The sequence below is a fragment of the Somniosus microcephalus genome, chromosome 27 (genome assembly GCF_052327205.1).
Source record: "Somniosus microcephalus isolate GS21.2 chromosome 27, FLI_Smic_1.0, whole genome shotgun sequence".
NCBI lineage: Eukaryota > Metazoa > Chordata > Chondrichthyes > Squaliformes > Somniosidae > Somniosus > Somniosus microcephalus.
In genome coordinates, this window is record NC_141013.1 from 23,505,762 (window position 1) to 23,528,650 (window position 22,889).

The window sequence follows — 22,889 nt, forward strand, 5'->3', positions numbered from 1 at the left end:
TTAACCATCACCCATGCTTCTACAACCACCATCTCTTAAGCACCAAAGATCATTGAAAAAGATCTGAAGCACTGCAAAAGAAACAATAAACACTTTCTTAAAAGGTTTGCTTCTCAAAATGAGTTTATTGCCTGAACACCAGACTAATTTGAATGACTACTTGTAGATGTTTTAAGTAGTTTAAAATTGACTGAAATTAGAATAGAAAAATGCACTTCGCTGACAAACAGTACAAAAATTCTAATTGTAAAGTACCAAATTGTAACAAATTTATGAATGAAAGCAAATTTAGACATTTACCATCCTATTGCTCAGTTTTTAATCAAACATTCCAGAATTTTTCCTTTGTAGTAATATAATCAGAAAGATGAATGATGAGGACAGGGAAAGGGATGAAGAGACATTTCACATTTAGTTAACATATTCCTTATGTCAACTTCTATGTTTTTGGGCCAATTGTAGGACATTTTTGATTAACAAGTACACAATTCCACCCCGACCCCATAACTTTCTCTCCTCTCTCAAGGGCTACGGCTGAAGTTCGAGTATAGTTCCAGAGGTGCTGATCACTTTCTGGTACAATGGCCAAGAGGCCCCATCTCACATATCAGCCTAGACAGTGATCATCATCATCTGCGCCATAAATCACAAAGGAGAAATCGAGATTTATATCAGTGGTTGCATTACTGGGAGTAAAGAAAGTATTACAGCAGGTCATTCACGGGGCTTTTTATTCCATGATTTTTAAAAACAAAAATGCTTCTGTGGTTAGCCATGGAGTATTTCGATTGGATCTACATTCAGCCTTGACCTAGTAGCCCTTTGGCTCAGTGGGAATTTATAATGAAGGATCTGAACTATTAGACCAAAAAATGTGCACCTTGTAAAGTTGGGTCCGTTAATGCGCAGCCATTTAAAAGATTTGGTAAAGGCAATATAATTTTTTTTTTAAATAAATGGAGACACTCCAAATGAACTGAATTTACTGAACTAAATGCAGATATTTACAATGTCTGTACTGGACTTAGTAACGCAGATACTGTAAACATCAGGAATTCAATTTAAAAAAATCTGCATAACTTGTTTCCCAACCTCAAAGGCAGCCAGACTTTCTGTTCTTGGGTATCTTGCAATGCAGCTGCTAGGAAGTATGCAATTGTAATGCAGATTGACTTGGCTTCCAATTTTCCCTCACAGCACAACTTAACAGTTATTTGTGTAACAAGTTGCAGAGGAGGGAAAAAACAATAGTAGAGTATATTTAATCAAATGTAAATACTGTAGCTAAAAATATCTAAAACATCCTCATCTAAACTATCACAGTTTCAGGAATGGTAAATTGAATTATTCACATTAAATGTACAACCAATATTACTATTACCACATTGATGGATAAAATGCTATTTTTCTGACAGAACATTAGGTGATTATGCCAGATGGCAACTTAGTGATGACCACGACCACAAACAGCAAGATGGTACTGCAAGAATCTGAGAAGCAAGGCTTACATGTAGGGTGTAAATAATGCCGGCAGGAAGCAAGTGGTTGCTGTGGTTGACCTTGAGCCTGTCCTACCATCCCAGAACTATATCCCTCGACAACTATTGGCTGGCTTGTTCCAGCAGTTGCTGGCGCTCCGTAGATTGCAGTACGTGAGGAAGACCCAGGACAGCAGGGATCAAAAGCTGAAGTACCATGAAAACTCCCACTTCCATGGCTCCGAACAGCACCACTGCTTAAATCAACAGGTAGCGTCTGTTTAAAAAGAGTGCAATTAAAGTAATATGTAAATCATTGCAGAAGGGTCAAATTATAACATATTGTCCATAATTTCATTGGTTATATATATTCACTTAGTCATTTATAGGTTTCTAGCAAGGATGATTTCAGGTATGCTGGAATAGCAATAATTGACTATATATTCTGCTTTCCAAATTCAAGATGAAACTAAAAACGATTAACAGACACCAAGTTCAAATTTGAACAGATTTGAAAAACTGCTCACATGTGCATTATTAAATATTTCAATTGCATGAATGCAAAGCACTGTATAAATATCAGTATAAATTGCACTGGTTCAGCAAACTAATTACATTCTCGAAAGCAAGCAACTCCACTTTATAACAAAAAACATAGCTGAATCCTTTTAGATACTGAATTGTAACTATTGCATTAGGAGACCATATTACAATAGTGAAAATGTTATCTTTTAGTCACCTTTTCTCTCAAATACTTCTTTAAATTTGTCAAACATGACTTACCTTTCCGCAAATTCAGGCTGGCTATCCTTAAATCAACCTATATTCTAATTGAGTATTAATTTTATTCCATATTATAGCTTATTTACTACCATTTAAGTTGACTGATCTTATGGTTACCCAGTTTATCTCTTTCTCCCTCTTGAACAGAGTTGTTATATCAGTAGCCACCCATCCTCTGACAACTTCAAATACAAGGGTTTTTGAAAAATTGTGGACATGGCTCCCAATATTGTAGAATGCATGCCATGAGGGCCTGCTGCCTTTTTCATTTCGAGTTCCACCAACTTTTTCAGTACAACTTCTTACCTTTTTTGGTCTCTAATTGGCCCTAGCCTTTCTTTGATTATTCTTTCACTTCTTATGTCTATAAAATTCTTCACTATTTCCTTTTGTTACCTACCAATTTGTCTTCATATCCCCTTTACCTTTCTAATCTTTTCTGCTTCCACTCTGCATGTCCTATATTCCACTATAATTCACATTATTAGCCCTAGTTTTGTCATTCGCTTCAAAGTCTAATTTTATTTGTTTTAATTCTTCCAAGAACTCCAGCCTTCTTGCTGCATCTACTTGACTTCTTGTGGGAATGCGTGGGGGAGTACTTCACACTGAAAATACTTCACTAGGCTTTCCTTCTGCTTTATGGATTACTTTATCAGTATAAAGTTCACATTTGTTGATGCAACTGCTATGAGTGTGCAAAAGTTCAAACGTATCCGTCAATTTAGGTTTTTAAACCTATTGAAATTTTAATTGCAAAACACTGTCCTAAGCCTTTGCTTCTCAAAACTAGTGTATTATCCAACACCAGAATTATATGATTATATATGGATGTGATAAGTAGCTTAAAATTGGCTGAATTTAGAACAGAATAATGCGCTTCGCTAAACACAAATTCTATTTGCAAAGAACTAAGTTCTAGCAAACTTATGAATCAAAGCAAGTTTAGACATTTGCCATCTTAATACTCAGCTTTTGATCAAACATTCTGAAGTTATTCCTGGAGGAAATGGTTCCACATCAAAACATTTATAGGACTCAATTATTTATTCAACTCCATTACTAAACGACATGCATGATAGATTATATTCTTATGGCATCAGAATAATGTTACTATTTAGCAGCTCAGACGTTCACTATTCTTTCCTCCTTCCCAATTTATTTTTTTTTTTTTTTTTTTTTTAAAAAGCGATAGAAAAATACAAACCTGATCGTGATATTGGCCACCTGCATTTGCATTAGCTCCACAAGGTGCTGGCACTACAGCAGGTCTCTCCAAAGGACAGTTCGATTCAGGAAACGAAGGCATTGATGGTGGCACTGCAGAGTGGGCACCAGGATGGTGCTGAAACTGGTGGTTATGTTGCTGAAGACAGCTTGGATGAGGGTGTCCTAATGAGTTGTGTCCTTGCAAAGATCCTCCACATGGTGAATGCTGAGGACAGCAGGATGGGAGCCTTGGCATTGCCCCAGGACCAGCTTCTGGCACTGCATTTGACCCAACTCGCCGAGCATCATCTTTGAGGAAAGTAACAAAAAAAAAAATCAAACTTTTGTCTTGGAAATTTCTGGCACTTTTACATTATTAAAGTGGTTCTGACAGCAGTGCTCAAATGGAGACATGTGACATCTCTGCATGATCTCATAGTAAAGGATCCTCTAGGAAAGAGTGATCATAACATGGTTGAATTTCAAATTCAGTTGGAGGGTGAGAAAGTTGTATCTCAAACCAGTGTCCTGATCTGAAACAAAGGCAATTACAATGGCATGAGGGCAGAACTGGCTAAAGTGGATTGGAAAAATAAATTAAAAGGTAAGACAGTTGAAATGCAGTGGCGGACATTTAGAGAGATATTTCATAACTCTGAACAAAAATATATTCCAGTGAGAAAGAAAGATTTAAAAGGGAGCACCATCCATGGCTAACTAAGGAAGTAAAAGATGGTATCAAATTGAAAATGAAGGCATACAATGTTGCCAAGATTGGTGGGAGGCCAGAGGATTGGGAAATTTTTAAAAACCAGCAAAGGATGACTAAAAAAAAAAATGATGAATTACGAGAGTAAACTGGCAAGAAATATTAAAACAGAAAGTAAGAGCTTCTACAGGTATATAAAAAGGAAGAGAGTAGCTAAAGTAAATGTTGGTCCTTTAGAGGATGAGAATGGAGAATTAATAATAGGGAACAGGGAAATGGCAGACACTCTGAACAAATAGTTTGTATCTGTCTTCACGGTAGAAGACACTAACAACATTCCAATAATGGATAATCAAGGGCCCACAGGGAGGAGGGAAACTAAAGACAATCACTATCACTAAGGGAAAAGTACTTGGTAAAATAATGGGACTAAAAGACAACAAGTCCCCTGGACCAGATGGCCTGCATCCCAGGATCTTAAAAGAAGTGGCTGCAGAGATAGTGGATGCATTGGTTGCAATATACCAAAACTCCCTGGACTCTGGTGATGACCCAGCGGATTGGAAAACCGCAAATGTAACACCCCTATTTAAGAAAGGAGGGAGACAGAAAGCAGGAAACTATAGACCAGTTAACCCAACATCTGTCGTTGGGAAAATGCTGGAGTCCTTCATTAAGGAAGCAGTAGCAGGGCATTTGGAAAATCATAATGCAGTCAAGCAGAGTCAGCATGGTTTTATGAAAGGGAAATCATGTTTAACAAATTTGCTGGAGTTCTTTGAGGATGTAACGAGCAGGGTGGATAAGAGTGAGCCAGTAGATGTGGTGTATTTGGATTTCCAGAAGGCATTCAATAAGGTGCCACATAAAAGGTTACTGCATAAGATAAGAGCTCACAGAGTTGGGGGTAATATATTAGCATGGATAGAGAATTGGCTAACTAACAGAAAGCAGAGAGTCAGGATAAATGGGTCATTTTCCGGTTGGCAAACGGTAACTAGTGGGGTGCCACAGGGATCAGTGCTGGGGCCTCAACTGTTTACAATCTACATTAATGACTTGGATGAAGGGACCGAGTGCAATGTAGCCAAGTTTGCGGATGATACAAAGATGGGTGGGAAAGCAAGTTGTGCAGAGGACTCAAAGAACCTGCAAAGGGATATAGACAGGCAAAGTGAGTGGGCAAACATTTGGCAGGTGGAGTATAATGTGAGAAAGTGCGAGGTTATCCACTTTGGCAGGAAAAATAAAAAAGCAAATTATTATTTAAATGGAGAGAGATTACACAATGTTACAGTTCAGAGGGACCTGGGGGTCCTTGTGCATGAAACACAAAATGTTAGCATGTAGGTACAGCAAGTAATCAAAAAGGCAAATGGAATGTTGACCTTTATTGCAATGGGATTGGAGTACAGGAAACTTTGGTTTATCCGGAGGTTGTATGTCCGGAATACTCGATCTAACGGCAAAAATCAGGAGCCGTTTTTTTAGTTCTCGTTCTTTTTTCCCCCCAGTCAGGCACTGCAAGGTCTGTAGCTATAGCAACAGCTTCAGCTAGAGACGCTTGCAGCTGTAGCCGGCTCTTTAGAAGCTGTTGCTAAGCAACAGTGTTGTTGTCAGATACGGAGATGAAAACCTCTGTATGCTTCAACATTAACTTCGTATGTCCGACAGTTTTGATAGATCGGCAACACGCCGGTCCCGTCGGTGCCGGATATCACAAAGTTTCCTGTATAAAAGCAGGGAAGTCCTGTTACAACTGTACAGGGTATTGGTAAGACCACACCTCAAGTACTGCGTACAGTTTTGGTCTCCTTATTTAAGGAAGGATATACTTGCATTGGAGGCAGTTCAGAGACGATTCACTCGGTTGATTCCTGAGATGAGGGGGTTGACTTATGAAGAAAGGTTGAACAGGTTGGGCCTATACTCATTGGAATTTAGAAGAATAAGGTGTGATCTTATTGGAACATATAAGATACCGAGGGGGCTCGACAAGGTAGATGCACAGAGGATGTTTCCTCTCGTGGGGAAATCTAGAACTCGGGGGCATAGTTTCAGAATAAAGGGTCGCCCTTTTAGAACTGAGATGAGGAGGAATTTCTTCTCTCAGAGGGTCGTAAATCTGTGGAATTCTCTGCCCCAGAGAGCTGTGGAGGCTGGGTCATTAAATACATTTAAGGTAGAGATAGACAGATCTTTGCATGATAAGGGAGTGAAGGGTTATGGGGAGCGGGCAGGGAAGTGGCTTTAAGCCCAAAATCAGCCATGATCTTATTGAATGGCAGAGCAGGCTCGAGGGGCCAAGTGGCCTATTCTTGCTCCTATTTCTTATGTTCTTACGTTATCTTCCATACTTTAACTACCGTTAAAGGGGTGGGGGGGAGGGGCAAACCTGGTTAACTGGGCAGCAGCTTGCGAGGCTTATGAAAATATTGGGCCATCAGGTCATGGGTCATTTACATTAAAGAGCACCATCTCAGCATTCATCAATGTAAAATATGCAAAAAAGGTCAATTAACAATAAAAATATTATGTACAACTTTTAAAATTTGTCATTTCTAATTACATTGTACTCCAACATTTCTATATATATATATAGTTGCTTCAAGTAGGGAGTCTTTAGCAAGAAAGTGAGGTAGCTTAGATTAACCCAGTGTGGATGAGGAATCAAACTGGGAGTCATTAGTTTGTACGGCTTGGGAATCATTGAACAACGTATTTACCCAGGTGATCACAGAGCGTCGCACAGATTTTTCCGAACATCTGTAACATTCCATGTTACAGTAAGAGATACACCTGACAGTACGGGTGAAAAGAACAAATTCAACTGTCTTCTATAGTATAGCACTACAGTAGTATAATTCTCCACGCAGTGCCCCTGCAGACTCAAGAGTACGCCATTTTGGTAATTTCACCCACTAGCTGCAGGCTGTGAAACAAATCGCTTTATTGCTATATACAACTGGCTTTCTGTCCCCCAGCACATCTCTTAAATATCCTTCACTTCAGATCCCTCTGCCCCCCCACCGGCATAGACTCAGTCCACTCTCAATCAGTAATTTTCTGCAACCATATGTTTCAATGCGCACCCTCTTGTCTTGGATGTTGTCTCCTGTATGCACTCCTCCTTCCATTGCACCAAAAGTAGCAAATCCTTCAGGCACCATTTCTTTGCACTCTTACTCTTCTGAACCCCTTTGCCCTGCTTATCTTCAAGTTTCCTCAAAAACTACCTCTTCAGCCATCTCCCTTAAGTTATTTTCCTCTTCAAGTCCCCCAACTCACTTGTAAAGTGTCTATGGGTGTTTTATATGAAAGGTTCTAGAAAGGTGCAAGTTATTCTCTTTGTATCAATTACAGCATGGTGTACACAGTACTACAAATATGTCCCTCTCTTATTCTAGCATCTGTAGAAAATTCCCACTTGTCTGTAGAATGTAACAGGTTACTTCCATGACCTTTGGAGTTGACTAAATTGGTGGTGGTGGTGGGGACAGAGGGAGGTGCTGCAGTGAATTGTCTTGTGGCTAGTCAGGAAGAAGGAAATGGGATGTGTGGAAGATCATTTGAATGCCTCAGAATGGAGCTAGGACTGAAAAGAGAGCCAGGGTCTGGGGATTTGAAGCTCAGCTGGCTAATACTTTTTTCCTGAGCCAAAAGGCCTATTTGTTCTATTTTAAACTTAGTTTTGTCTACTTTGTTACCAAGAGTAGAGATGTCTGCAAGCAAATGGTATAGCAATAAGCCATATTTTGGATGGCTAATGGCATCCTGAAACCAGAGCAAGGCACATAGACAGAGAGGCCAGGATTTTCCCATTTCCCACCCGTATGGTGCAGGGGGACCCGGTATAGATGGCAGGACACCGAGTTCTGTGTTTCCCCGCACGCTGTGAAGCACTCCTGGTCCCCCCCACCCCGCCCGGCCCACAAGGATTGCACCCAGAGGCTGTGTTCGCCTCATTGCAACTACTGGGAATCCTGAGCTCCTGGATCCCCAGCCGCCTGCAGTTAAACCTGCACAGCAGGTTAAAGCAGAGGCTTCAGGCCTCATTATAATATTTAAAACGCCAACCCGTTTCCTGGCAACGGGTTGGCTGCCCGCCCCCATCCCACCCGAGTAAAAGGTGTTGGGGTTAGATTTTAGATTTTTCCAGCTTTCACTTACACCCCGCCTCCAACGTACCCATTTTTTCCTGTGAAAATCCCCCCCCCGCCCCCCGAGTTTCATGGGAGGATCTGCCGTATCACCATCAATATAATATTTTCAAATACACGTAAAGCAGCATCCCAACCTGGTGCATACAAGCCTTTTACAATATTCTGTAGGTCTCCCACTAAAAAGCAAACCATTTGGGACTTGCCTAATTGTTTCAATAATTTGTCATGTTTTGGATGAATTTTTGTGTTCATCAAGGTGAAGGCCATCAGTCCAAGGGAAAGACGACCTTCCTATTTCTGACACGCAATGATAGCATTCAGCACTCCTAAGTCAGAAGCAAAGTAAATCTTCCTCTAATCTGCCCCACCAAAAAAGCTCCCCCACTGCCCTAATATGTATGTTTCCATTTCTCTCCAATTACATTTTGGGCAGTTTGTTATTTATCTTATCAAAACATGCGTGATGTGCCTTGATGCCTGGATACTCAATACCAATCCTATTTCTCCAGTAACTTGGAACATTTAAGAGATGGAAGTTAAGGCCTATTTCTTTGTCTCAAGGTACTGAACAATCAGATGTACAGAATTCATGGTTGCACTAACAAAGTAAGTGCTAACAATGCCTAGACCTCTGAGGGGAATTGGTAGGTATGATATTCAGAAGTATCTCAATTTAAGGTAAGCCCCAGGTTCAGATCCCTAGCCTGACATTATTAACTCCACTTTTTCCAGTCCAGGGAAGACTCCACTGATCCTATTAGAGAAGATGACGACTAAGAGGAACAACAACAAACTTGTAATAAGATAGCGCCTTTAATGTAGTAAAACGTCCCAAGGCGCTTCAAAGGAGTATTATAAGACAAAAATTTGACACCGAGCCACATAAGGAGAAATTAATGCAGATGACCAAAAGCTTGGTCAAGGAGGTAGGTATTAAGGAGTGTCTTAAAGGAGGAGAGAGGTGGAGAGGTTTAGGGAGGGACTTCCAGAGCTTAGGGCCTAGGCAACAGAAGGATTTGAAAACAAGGATGAGAATTTTGAAAACGAGGCGCTGCTTAACCGGGAGCCAATGTAGGTCAGTGAGCATAGGGGTGATGGGCGAACAGGACTTGGTGCGAGTTAGGACACAGGCAGCCGAGTTTTGGATCACCTCAAGTTTACGTAGGGTGGAATGCGGGAGGCCAGCCAGAAGTGCCTTGGAATAGTCAAGTCTAGAGGTAACAAAGGCATGGATGAGGGTTTCGGCAGCGGATGAGCTGAGGCAAGGGCGGAGACGGGCGATATTACGGAGGTGGAAATAGGCGGTCTTAGTTATGCTGCGGATATGTGGGCGGAAGCTCATTTCATGGTCAAATATGACACCAAGGTTGCGAACAGTGTGGTTCAGCCTCAGACAGATGTTAGGGAGAGGGATGGAGTCAGTGGCTAGGGAACGGAGTTTGTGGCGGGGACTGAAAACAATGGCTTCGGTCTTCCCAATATTTCATTGGAGAAAATTTCTGCTCATCCAGAACTGGATGTCAGACAAGCAGTCTGACAATTTAGAGACCGTGGAGGGGTTGAGAGAAGAGGTAGTGAGGTAAAGCTGGGTGTCGTCAGTGTACATGTGGAAACTGACACTGTTTTTGGATGATGTCGCCAAAAGGCAGCATGTAGATGAGAAATAGGAGGGGGCCCAAGGATAGATCCTTGGGGGACCCCAGAGGTAACGATGCGGGAGTGGGAAGAGAAGCCGTTGCAGGTGATTCTCTGGCTACGATTAGATAGATAAGAATGGAACCAGGAGAGTGCAGTCCCACCCAGCTGGACGACAGTGGAGAGGCGTTGGAGAAGGATGGAGTGGTCAACCGTGTCAAAGGCTGCAAACAAGTCGAGAAGGACGAGGAGGGATAGTTTACCTATGTCACAGTCACAAAGTATGTCATTTGTGACTTTGAGAACTGTTTCAGTACTGTGGCAGGGGCGGAAACCTGATTGGAGGGATTCAAACAAGGAGTTCCGGGAAAGATGGACACAAATTTGGGAGGCGACAACATGTTCAAGGACTTGAGAGGAAAGGGAGGTTGGAGATGAAATGGTAGTTTGCAAGGACAGAGGGGTCAAGGGTTGTTTTTTGTTGTTGTTTTTTGTGTTTTTTTTTGAAGGAGAGTGATGATGACGGCAGATTTGAGGGAGAGGAGACAGTACCTGAGGAGAGAGAACCGTTAACAATGTCAGCTAACATGGGAGCAAGAAAAGGAAGTTGGATGGTCAGCAGTTTGGTGGGAATAGGGTCGAGGGAGCAGGAAGTGGGTCTCATGGACAAGACGAGCGCGGAGAGGTCATGAGGGGAGACAGATGCAAGTTCAGGGCTAGGGCAAGGGGGAACCTTAGAGGAAGTTTGGGCCTCACATCTTCCTTTTGTCATCTTTCTCTCCTCTTCTATTTCATTCAGGACATTAGGGAGATATATACAGAAAAAAATAATTTTAAGCTCTTCAGCGAACAAGTCCCTCTCCACCCTACAAGCAAGGAATCCTGGCTGCAAGGACACCAAAGCATTTTTCACTGAAAAACTGTACTGCTCATTGGCTTATCAATTAATCAAATAAATAGATCAGGAAACTACTGTAATTTAAGTCTGAGGGGGATTTCTATGTTAAAGTAGCCTTGGGTAGCAAAGAATGACTGGGATGTCTGCCTTGGATTATGTAATTATGCCTTCAAGTAAAACAAACTTCTGGACATACCCACTGTTGGAGGACCTGCTGTACCAATGGTTGTAGGAACTCCTGAAGACTCTGTCACAGAGGCAGGCTGGGTGGTAGAAGGACCTGGAGTCGTACTTAAGATCTGGCCTGAGGTAGGTACATGACTGACTGGTTGTGATCTAGCAGCAGAGGTAGTTGGCACCACTGTGGGTTCTGTGATCAAAGCAAACAGATAAAATAAAACTCTCTTATAGGTTCTTATATTTTTTAAATGGAGGCAAAGTTGAGAAAGTAGCAGAATCCCAGTCTTAATTGATAATAAAATTTGGATGCTTGCAACTGTGTTTTTAAAACGAGGCTAATAGATGCAGCATCTTGTGGCAGTAGTGCATTCCAGTTAACTCTGATAAATAACCATGGAGAGGACACAATGTCTGGGGAGTTGGAGACTGACTGGAATGGGGCCTTAAAGCCAACATTTTACCCATGAACTCCAGTGGTATGGAAGATTTGAAGCTCCACATCATAATTAAATCTTTAAACAATTATTCAAAGCTGCTTATACCAAGATACATATAGAAGCTACAATGTTGCCCTGCATCTGCTTCATAAATTCTACTATTCAATTCAAGCCTAATCATATTTTGCACAAGCAGGAGTAAACCACAAATCACTGTCGGTCATGACACCACATAGTGGGCACTGGGACAGGGTCATAGAAAAAAAAATAGCTTTTCTAATTTTGATATTCCTAAGATTTTGTTCTACACCTACGCACTATTAAGAACGCATGCTGGAATGTGTTCCAAGGCACAAACACATTTCAGAGTCAAGTTGACACTGAAACCGATTTGACCTTGGTTCTCACAGTTTGATACCATCTCAGCCCACTTGTCATTATTACCTTGTAACACATTCAAGACGGTGTCTTACGCTGTAAGGATACTATAACTGAATATTTTTTGACCCATTTTACTAGTAATAAAAGAAAATGCAATTAATTTAATCAATGCTTCATTTGACAGCTTCTGACCAGTCCAGCCCAAGGAACATTTCACTTGAAATATTTTGATTTCTGCTTTAGATTTTTTTCCCATAATTTTGTATTTAGAAACTTTTTAGCTTTTTGCAAAATTACATTCATGCTAATTGCAATGGTTATTACAGGAAAGGCAAAACATTCAAAACACTAGTCTCCTAAATATTATCCATACTAGAAATCAAAACTTCAAATATACACTAAATTGGTTTTCCTAACATTTTTAGTCTGACAGCAAATGGGATTAACCAGGTAACAAAAGAAAACACACAAGTCACCACACACCCCTTCGATGAAAATACATTTCTGTCAGTTGCTGCTTTAATACAATTCTAGCCTAGCTGGTTCTGCCTCATTCCTGGTCTGTTGAAATGACAGCTCATCATTTCCATCAAGGTCCATTTACAGCCGTGAGGTAGGAGGAGTGCAGCAGGCTACTCTGGTAGAAGTGGGGCGACATGGGTTGAAATTTTGTTTGAGGATCTGCTAGCAAATTTGGACAGAAATCATCTTACTGTTCTCAATTTTCTCACTTCCCGATTGCTCCCCAGCCATGCACATCTTGTGTGCAGGGATTCGGGACAGCCCTTGTTTCAACATGACTGACATTACCCCTTCTGACAAGTAGCATTATTGGCAAAGAGTAACTTCATGAAGACTCCCCATTTGACTTGATCTCTCTCCTCAAAAGTAAGCACATTGCTTCTACTCAGGATTTCTCCACAGCAACAAAATTAAGATTGGAAGCTCTCCTGGGATAGGAATTGAAGCGGTATCTCAGTTGTGCCACATAATGATGCTCCATTGTGATATGCTAGTTTGCCCCCAAATTTCTTTTTGCAAAAAGTCAGCAATTCTATCTACAGTGGCAGCAATTAAAAATACCACACTTTTAAAAGTAGTAATTAAGTGATTACAGAAATCTGCAACTTTTTCACACAAGAGTGCTTTCACTTAAAAAAAAAAGTTGGCACTATTCAGCTTTACCAATTTTGTAACATGGAAACCAGTGTTTTGTGTATATTTTCATCGTGCGAAACAGAAGAATGCCAGTTACATGGGAAACCACAAAGTAGATGATTTGTGCCTGGATTTGTTACACAGGGAGTTCCCAGTCTCAACCTTGCTGCCATGGCGGGGCTACTGAACATCTTTCCGACAGGGGGTGGGTGGTGGGACACGGAGGTGAGTGGCCAATTATCCCCATCAGATCATGCAATTCCAACAGAGCAGCCCTGCTGAGGCCTCAAAGTAGGTCTCCAAACCTGCGCTCTCAATTAGGGAAAGTGCAGTACGGGGAGGTTGAAGGAAAATAAAAAGTAGCATGATCGGTTGTTCAATGTAATGTTTAAATACACAAGTTGCAATGTTTTTTGCAAAGCTGCAATGCAAAATATGGGCAGAATGGGTCAAATGGATTTCTCTGTCAAAATTTCATTTCTTTTTAATAGAGAAATAGAAATCTGACCTTGTTTCAATTACAATTACCAAACTGGAAATGTGTGGACTCTTCACAAGAATCCTTCATACAGAAGATCTCGTACAGGTGGCTTTGGAAGCCACTCAAAATGAGGCCACGTCGTGAGAAGAAAATGGAAATGTTTTAAAAACCAAACAGGCTCTTTGACGCAAATTCAGTGGTTCTGAAATTATATTTGTGCCTCGGTGCTTATGCAATATTCTCAAACGTGCATTTTGAAGTAATGGTGGGAAACAGGAACGACTTTAGCACAGTGTTAAAGTGGTTAAGGTAGTAGGTCAAACAATGGAAAAGCGCCCTGCTCCTCCGAAATGAATTAATTGCTGATGCTAGGCAGTCATTTTATAACAAAGTTCAGTTATCAGCTGCCTAATATAAAAATAGAACAGAGTGTCTGAGAGAATATCTATCATCAAGGTTAGTGGAAAAAAAAAAATCAGAATGCTCAAAAAAATATTCCAATCCCAAAATGTTATTTCCTTTTAGCTCCTTAGTGTTTTTTTTAAGCACATTGCATGAATAGGGAGGAAATCAATCAATTATGCTTAACTTCCAAGACAGGAATTTTATTTTTACATCATTGCTTCCAAAATCATGAATGGGACTGTGAATGATTCCATGTGTGCCCAGTGCCAAATTGCCCCAGTGTTTGTCAATTAAAACCTGGTTAACTGTTGAATTTATTGACATAAGTTAGTACTAAAGACAGGCTCAAAGCACTAAAATAGAAGTCTCCATCTTTTGCCTTTTCTTTTGCTGGAAATCAGCATTTGTAAACAAAACAACTGTTATCAATTGTTTATTTCTTGCGCCTCATACAGAAATTAGAAGTCAATCATTAGGCCTCAAGAACTCTTACCAACTGAAGTGAAGACACAAGGCTCACAGAATATAAATAATTCACTATTCTCTGTTGTCACAGTGGTAATAAAGAAAACTCTTATTCTATAAAGACAATCTGACATTGCGCAAATTCAGTTCAATCTATGACAGGCAGATAGACTGGTCCTGAAGAACTACAACCTCAATTTTCTATGAAACTGTACTTTCACAACAGTCAAATGTGAAAATGCACTCTAGAACGCTCATAGCACAAGCATTGCATCACAAAGCTCAAAGTAAATGTTTTGTTGAATAATATTCTGGCTTAGTATTCTGACCAAAATAATAATAAATTCAGCAAAATGATTTGAATAAAGCAAAAGCCTTTTTAAATTCATGCCCGCATGGGATTTTTATGCAACTGAAAAAACCGTTGCTAACACTTTCTCACTTGTTTCTTTTCAGTTGTAACCTCCAACAGTTTAGTTTCGAATTTGTCTGGAAATCTACCACAGATTGTCTTGTATGCAGAAAAGGATAAAAACAAGCTAATTTGCTTGCAAAGGCAACAGCAGAGTATGCACTTTCATTTTGATAAAGGTTCATGGTAATAAATTGTGTAAGAAGCAAATAAAAATTATATGAATGCTAAGGTAGCATTGCAAATAGTATTTAAAAGCTGTACTCCACTATTTATTTGAGAACATAAGAAATAGGAGCAGGAGTAGGCCCTTTGGTCCCTCGAGCCTGCTCCGCCATTCAATAAGATCATGGCTGATCTGATCTTGGCCTCAACTCCACTTTCCTGCCCGCTCCCCATAACCCTCGACTCCCCTGTAGCTCAAATAGCTGTCTATCTCCGCCTTGAATATATTCACTGACTCAGCCGCCACAGCTCTCTGGGGTAGAGAATTCCAAAGATTCACGACCCTCAGAGAAGAAGTTCCTCCTCATCTCCATCTTAAATGGGCGACCCCTTATCCTGAAACTACGCCCCCTAGTTCTAGATTCCCCGAGGGGAAACATCCTCTCAGCATCTACCCTGTCAAGCCACCTCAGAATCTTATATGTTTCAATAAGATCCCCTCATTCTTCTAAACTCCAATGAGTATAGGCCCAACCTTTCCTCATAAGACAACCCTTTCATCTCAGGAATCAGCCTAGTGAACCTTCTCTGAACTGCCTCCAATGCAAGTATATCCCTCCTTAAATAAGGAGACCAAAACTGTACGCAGTACTCCAGGTGTGGTCTCACCAATACCCTGTGCAGTTGTAGCAAGACTTCCCTACTTTTATACTCCATCCCCCTTGCAATAAAGGCCAACATTCCATTTGCCTTCCTAATTACTTGCTGTACCTGCATGTTAACTTTGTGATTCATGTATGAGCACACCCAGATCCCTCTGTACCGCAGCATTTTGTAATCTCTCCCCATTTAAATAATATTTTGCTTTTCTATTCTTCCTACCAAAGTGGATAACCTCATTTTCCCACATTGTACTCCATCTGCCAATTTTCCCCCACTCACTTAACCTATCTATATCCCTTTGCAGACAGTGTCCTCTTCACAACTTGCTTTCCTACCTAGCTTTGTATTGTTAGCAAATGTGGCTACAGTACACTTGGTCCCTTCATCCAAGTCATTAATATAGATTGTACTGTAAATAGTTGAGGCCCCAGCACTCTGTGGCCTGTGGCACCCTAGTTAGTTTGCCAACCTGAAAATGACCCATTTATCCCGACTCTGTTTTCTGTTAGTTAGCCAATCCTCTATCCATGCTAATATATTACCCCAACACCGTGAGCTCTTATCTTGTGCAGTAACCTTTTATGTGGCACCTTATCGAATGCCTTTTGGAAATCCAAATACACTACATTTACTGGTTCCCCTTGATCCACCCTGCTTGTTACATCCTCAAAGAACTCTATTCAATTTGTCAAACACGATTTCCCTTTCATAAAACCATGTTGACTCTGCTTGATTGTATTATGATTTTCTAAATGTCCTGCTACTACTCCCTTAATAATGGATTCCAGCATTTTCCCAATGACAGATGTTAGGCTAACGGGCCTATAGTTTCCTGCTTTCTGTCTCCCTCCTTTCTTGAATAGGGGCTTTACATTTGCGGTTTTCCAATCTGCCGGGACCTTCCCAGAATCCAGGGAATTTGGGAAGATTACAACCAATGCATCCACTATCTCTGCAGCCACTTCTTCTAAGACCCTAGGATGCAGGCCGTCAGGTCCAGGGGACTTGTCAGCCTTTAGACTCATTAGTTTGCCTAGTACTTTTTCTCTAGTGATAGTGATTGCTTTAAGTTCCTCCCTCCCTTTTGCCCCTTGATTATCTACTATTATTGGGATGCTTTTAGTGTCTTCTACCGTGAAGACAGATACAAAATATTTGTTCAAAGTCTCTGCCATTTCCTTGTTTCCCATTATTAATTCCCCAGTCTCATCCTCCAAGGGATCAATGTTAATTTGTAGAAGCTCTTACTGTCTTTTTATATTTCTTGCTAGTTTACTCTCAATCTATTTTCTCCCTCTTTATTGTTTTTTTAGTCATCCTTTGCTGGTTTCTAAAAATTTCCCAATCTTCTGGTCTACCACTAATCTTCGCAACATTGCATGCCTTTTCTTTCAATTTGATACCCATCCTTAACTTGCTTAGTCACGGATGGTTCATCCTTCTTGTAGAGTCTTTCTTTCTCATGGGAATATATCTTTGTTGAGAGTTATGAAAAACTCGGCTGCCTGTATCCTAACTTGCACCAAGTCCCGTTCACCCATCAGCCCTGTGCTCGCTGACCTACAATAGCTTCCGGTTAAGCAACCCCTCGATTTCAAAACTCTCATCCTCGTTTCCAAATCCCTCCATGGCTTCGTCCCTCCCTATCTCTGTAATCTCCTTCAGCCCCACAAACCCGCCCCCCAGAGATATCTGCGCTCCTCTAATTCTGCCCTCTTGAGCATCCCCGATTATAAATCGCTCAACCATTGGTGGCCGTGCCTTCTGTTGCCTAGGCCCGAAGCTCTGGAATTCCCTACTTGTACACCTCCGCCTCGCTACCTCTCTTTCCTCCTTTAAGACGCTCCTTAAAACCTACCTCTTTGACCAAGCTTTTGGTCACCTGCCCTAATTTATCCTTATATGGCTGTCAAATTTTTTGTCTTTTAATGCTCCTGTGAAGCGCCTTGGGAGGTTTTACTACATTAAAGGCGCTATATAAATACAAGTTGTTGTTGAATAGGAAAACAGGGCTTGAGTTTAACATCTTAACTAAAAGACAGCATTCTCTAACAATGCAACACACTCACTGTACCGCATTGGAGCATCAGCCCAGATTATGTGCTCAAATTGTGGAGTGAGGCTTGAACTCATGACTTCTGATTCAAACAGAAGTTCGCTACCAACTCAGCTAAGCTGACACTAGTTATTAATCAATGCATTCACCACTCAATGCCCAGTGCAAGAATATGGCCTAATAGAAAAACAGCTCAATTCCATTTCAGGACGATGGCTTGTTAATGTTTCATCAAAAGTAGACTTTCATTACTATCAGCATGAAGAAACTAGAATTAACTAGCTTAGAACAATTCCCATGCAGTGCATTACTGAGACAAATGGGCCAATAAATTCCCAAGTTGCGTCTCAGGTCTGGGTTGAGTGTTGAGGCGTGCAGTGAGCCAGTTACAATTGATTTTAGCATCCCTGGACAAAGGTAGCGAAAATTCAGATCCTGATCACTATCCAATGACCACTGATAGACTTGCACATCCGAATATTGGTTTGAATCTTATAACACCTCCTCTCCAAGGCTTAAGATATCAACTTCAAGAGCGCTCAGGTAACAGTGGAAAACTGGGAAAAAAGAGTAGGTACCTGCTACCCAGTCCAGTTTAGAATTTTCAATGCAGATGGCTTCAGGAAACAGCTGCACTTTACAGTCTGAGACTTTATTTTCCAGGGATATACGGGATAGACCCGCTATCATGTGTGCTACTGTAACTAATCCAAGGAGCTTGGAGCACTGACATGGCAACAACTGGTTTAAGAGTCAACTTATGCATCTATTATGGCACAAATTTCATCATGATCGTAATTAGGATCACAGGGACTTGGAGAGATTACATCAGTGAATCAATAGGCAAGTCTAGGAATTCCCATTGCCTTTCAATGCACCATCAACCCTGGCTTACCAAGAGATAGTTAACCATGTACCTTATATGCCGAAGTTCAAGTGCAGAATTCCAGGCAGTGGCGTGCAGCAACACATGACTGGGGAAAGGATAGTTTGATAGTGACTGAAGATGGTCGCACTTCGTCCATTTCTACTTCAATTCACTAAAACAATAAATAATTCGGTCTACGGCTCACGAATTCACAATGTATACTGTATGTTTAAAGCTCTTCCACCCAAGCTTCCAACTAGATTGCAAAACAGTTTTCACCAAGCTTTAGAAAAACCCACTTACCATCTTCATCCACAGTAAGGTCGACCACCTCTGCTGTGCTTTGTCTCAACGGCTGGATAACTGTAGATATTCTGTTCCGGCTCCGTTGTTCCTGAGGTCTGTTCTGTGAGCTAGAGCTTTGGCCCCAGTGTACCCTTGAGTGGCCGACAAGCGTGGTGTAAGACCTGGAAGCAAAGCATTTGAGAAATGTTAACTCTTAACTAATGTTTGTTTCTGAATAGGAAAACTAAGCATGGTCACTTGGGGCTGAATTTCACCTGACTGAGAAAACACTGATTATTTTTGTCATCAAGAAAGTTAATATTTTATATAACTGGCTGCTGGGAGATGGATTTTTTTTTAGTATGGATGCAAACCACATTTAGCAGACAGCAGCTGGTTTTACAAAATGTCTCCAGTTAATGCAGTGTTCTTGTTTAATTGGACAGCAAAAGAACGGTGTTATAACTTGGTGAGATAGTGTGGAAGAGTTTAAGAAGGAATGCCCCATCAAAAGACAAACAGGCACATAGATTTTATTAATTTGTTAAATCATACTGAAATCTAAACCAAAAATAGTGTCATCCCATAACTCATGAATTACTATTTCAACCTCTGAAAGACAACCCAAAAACTTGCGTTTATTTCAGGCTAAATGATGTAGCTTCTGGCAATTAATGTGATTTTTGTACAGCAATTTGGACTTCGGTATTTTATTGCTGTAATTACAAGAACTAACCTGCGCCAAACCCCGAGTTTTCCAAGTCTCAAAATTAATATTTGCACTGAAATTAAAGATCCAACTCATACCAAGTTCTGAACATTAGTATTCATTTTTCTTGGAGTGTGATACCTTATGAATGCCTCAAAAATATCTCAAGCTTCCGCCCATTAAGTAGTTTATGCCAGGCCACAGTGCTAAAGAGATTAGATCTAGGACAATAAGGGGATTAATCCCCACAATCTCAGTCTGTCAAGAATTAGATATTTGTACAAGAGCTTAGTTTTATTTTTAAGTAAAATTGCACAGCAGGCTACTTTCTATGCAAGGACATTTATGCCATCATTCAAAACGATTTCAAAAAAATATTAAGCAAAATATACATAAATGATACACACGTCAGATCTCAAATGCAAGCAGGATATGAGAAAAAATTTCACAACCGGGGAAAGAGAGACAGGAAAGTAATTGTTCATTGGAGAGGACCGGAGTAAGCCTTTAGCTCAGTGGCAACATTCCTGCCTCGGAGTCAGAAGGTGCAGGTTTTGAACCCCACTCCAGACAGTCCTGGCGAGTGGAGTCAGAGCTCCGGCTCGGAATTTTGGGTTGACATCCAGCGGGATACTTGCATCCAGTGGGTGTGGGTGGCACCCGCCTCATCGTATTAGTTGTGGGAGCCCATAAAACCCTCCCACCGTATGGGACTAACCGCCCTACCGGCTGGTATAGAGATGGTTACGGCCATGGAAGGAGCGTTCACGATGCGGCCTGTCAGACTGCGAATCAGCCCGAGAATCCTTCCACTACTTCACACTGTTCTCCAAGATAAGAGCGAGAAGATACAAAATGATGATGATGATGGAGGGGACTTTCCAGAGCATCAAAATAAAAAGCTTTTTGAGTTGGAGAAAGCATACAGTAAAGTACCTTTTCCCCCATCTCTATTATACTACGTCTTTCATGCTACCGCCCTTGTGCCATGCATTTGGTATCAAAATTGTAGCATGGTTCTGCTGAATCTCATTCCGTTTTAGCTGCACCTCCTTCAGCATGGTGTCTGGTGCAATCAGGCTATCATGATTGATATGGTGTTGTTCAGTCCCACTTGCTCATGCCAGCTGGGTAATATAGCACCAAGTCTAGATTTCTGTAATCTGAGGTGCTTATTAAGCTAGGTAGGATTGAGCACAAGATCATCCAATTTCCCAATACTTCATCTGAAGCCTTCAATTAGTATCAAGAATACCATAAAAAAAATAATTTTGTTCTCTCCTCCTCACTCCAGCCAAACAATGTTCTATATTGATATATCTGTCCTATGGTTTTCTGTATGTACAGCGCAGGTAAAGGAAAATGTGATTGACAATAGAACTATGGATCTTTCAAGGTACACTCATCTAAGTTCTGGTTTCACAATTTAACAATCCCAAATTTCCATTAATTTGTTGTTACAGGAAACAAAGAATCTGTATTCTTCAAAAATTCACATCATAATCACTGGCAAATTTCTTCGAATATTTTTTCCCTCTACCTTGCAAGGATGTTTACCACAATGTGTTCTGCAGCTGGTAGGGCAAGACAGGCTTATCTGCAAGCCCCTCCACAGTTGTCATCAATGGTGTTCTGCAAGGCACAGCAGGATATGCAAACTGAGCATGGCAAGTTGGAGAATGTGAGCATGTTTATTTTCTTAGAGATAATGTGCTACATTTGTACATGGATGTCCTTGTAATAGCCTAACCCTGAACTGCTGAAGCTGGATCTAACATGAAGCTCAAAAACATTAATTTACAAAGCAATGGAGCAATTTTCTGTGTTGTTCCTAAAGCCTTCAATGCAGAAATTATTTATCTTATGCAAAACTAAATTTACAAATGTGTGGAAACTTCAGGCTTCTTCTAGAAGTCCTGTGATACCTACTAATTGTCAAGGTTCAGTGAATGAATCATTCTGGAACCACGATCATCTTGAGGAAAAATAATGAGCCTCTTGACCCTTGTAAGAAACAAATTAGTCTTCAACAAAGATGTGTTGATCAGGAAACACACAGAAATGTGTTTCAATAACACCGATCATTGTGGCAGAGGTGCTGGCTAGGAGGCCAGCAATAATTGGTTTACACGGCAGAAAAATCTGGGAGAATATCATTAACCATTGCCTGCCTCTATCCTTACAGCAGCCATTTCACTGTGGAAATCCTTACCCCTATCCTTTTAAATCACTTCTAGACCAGATTTCTCCAATGTCTTCCCTGGCCTTCAATCTCCACACAATCCAAATGGTCCAAAATGTAGCTGCCCACACCAGGCCCACACTAAGTCCTCCATTGACTTCTAGTACCTCAATGTATTAATTAAAAATCTCTGAAAAATCTTACATCCTGCACCACATCATTTGGTTCTCGAGTCTGGCCTTTTGTGTAACCTTCTCCCTTTGCCTTGCTATTAGTGGCAGAATCTTCAGCTGTATTGATCTGACTCTCTGGAACCCCTTCATAAACCCATCTGTCTTTCCTCTCTCCACCTTCAAAAACTCTCTCAAAATCCATCTTTTTGATCAAGTGTTGGTTACCCATCCTAACAGACAGACTAAGTGAGTGGGCAAAACTACAGCGGATGGAGTTCAATGTGGGGGAAGTGAAAGGTCTTTGGATCGGAGAGACAAATCGGAATTATTTTCTTAATGGCGAGAGACTAGAAGCTGTGGAGGAACAAGAGAATTTGGGTGTCCATGTACACAGGTTACTAAAAACTAGTGCACATATACAAAAAGTAAATCGAAAAGGCTAATGGCATGTTGGCCTTTATCTCAAGGGAGTTGGAATACAAAAGTGAGGAAGCGATGCTTCAGTTGTACAGAGCCTTGGTCAGACCCCATCTGGAGTACTGCGTTCAATTTTGGGCACCGAACCTCAGGAAAGATAAGAGTAGATGCAGAGAAACGATTTCCTCTGGTGGGGGAATCCAGAACAAAGGGGCATAATCTTAAAATTAGAGCCAGGCCATTTAGGACCGAAATCAGGAAGGACCTTTTCACACAAGTGGCAATGGAACTCGCTCCCTCAAGAAGCTGCTTCAACTAAAACTTTCAAGACTGAGATTGATAGATATTTGTCAAGTAAATGTACAGGTTGGACCCCGGTAATCCGGCACCCTCGGGACAAGGCCGGTACCGGACCACTGAAAATTCTGAACCACTGAAGGTTAGGTAAATAACACCTAAAATATTAGGTACAATATTGTGTTTGTTTATATCGCGGGAAACGGTGGCGCCGCTGAGCGGCTGCTCCGCAAACTAAAGACCGCTGGTTTCAATTCGTGCCGGACCACTGAAGGTGCCG

The 22,889-nt window shown here is 41.0% G+C and overlaps 1 protein-coding gene across 6 annotated transcripts in view; it reads right to left on the minus strand.

The window, feature by feature from the left end:
- rnf111 (ring finger protein 111) overlaps window positions 1-22,889 on the minus strand; it is a 137,163-nt gene that overhangs the window by 15,075 nt on the left and 99,199 nt on the right. For 5 of the 6 annotated variants that reach the window (XR_015073824.1, XR_015073825.1, XM_085968705.1 and 2 more), the window contains 4 exons: window positions 18,850-19,013; window positions 11,072-11,245; window positions 3,469-3,779; window positions 1,509-1,755 (listed from right to left, as the gene is read on the minus strand). Coding sequence is in view for 4 of the 6 variants with exons in the window: in XM_085968705.1 (XP_085824831.1) it covers window positions 1,509-1,755; window positions 3,469-3,779; window positions 11,072-11,245; window positions 18,850-19,013 (896 nt within the window). In the remaining 2 variants the exon portion in view is untranslated. The remainder of the gene's footprint in view (window positions 1-1,508; window positions 1,756-3,468; window positions 3,780-11,071; window positions 11,246-18,849; window positions 19,014-22,889) is intronic. The other variant, XM_085968709.1, reaches the window with a different exon arrangement.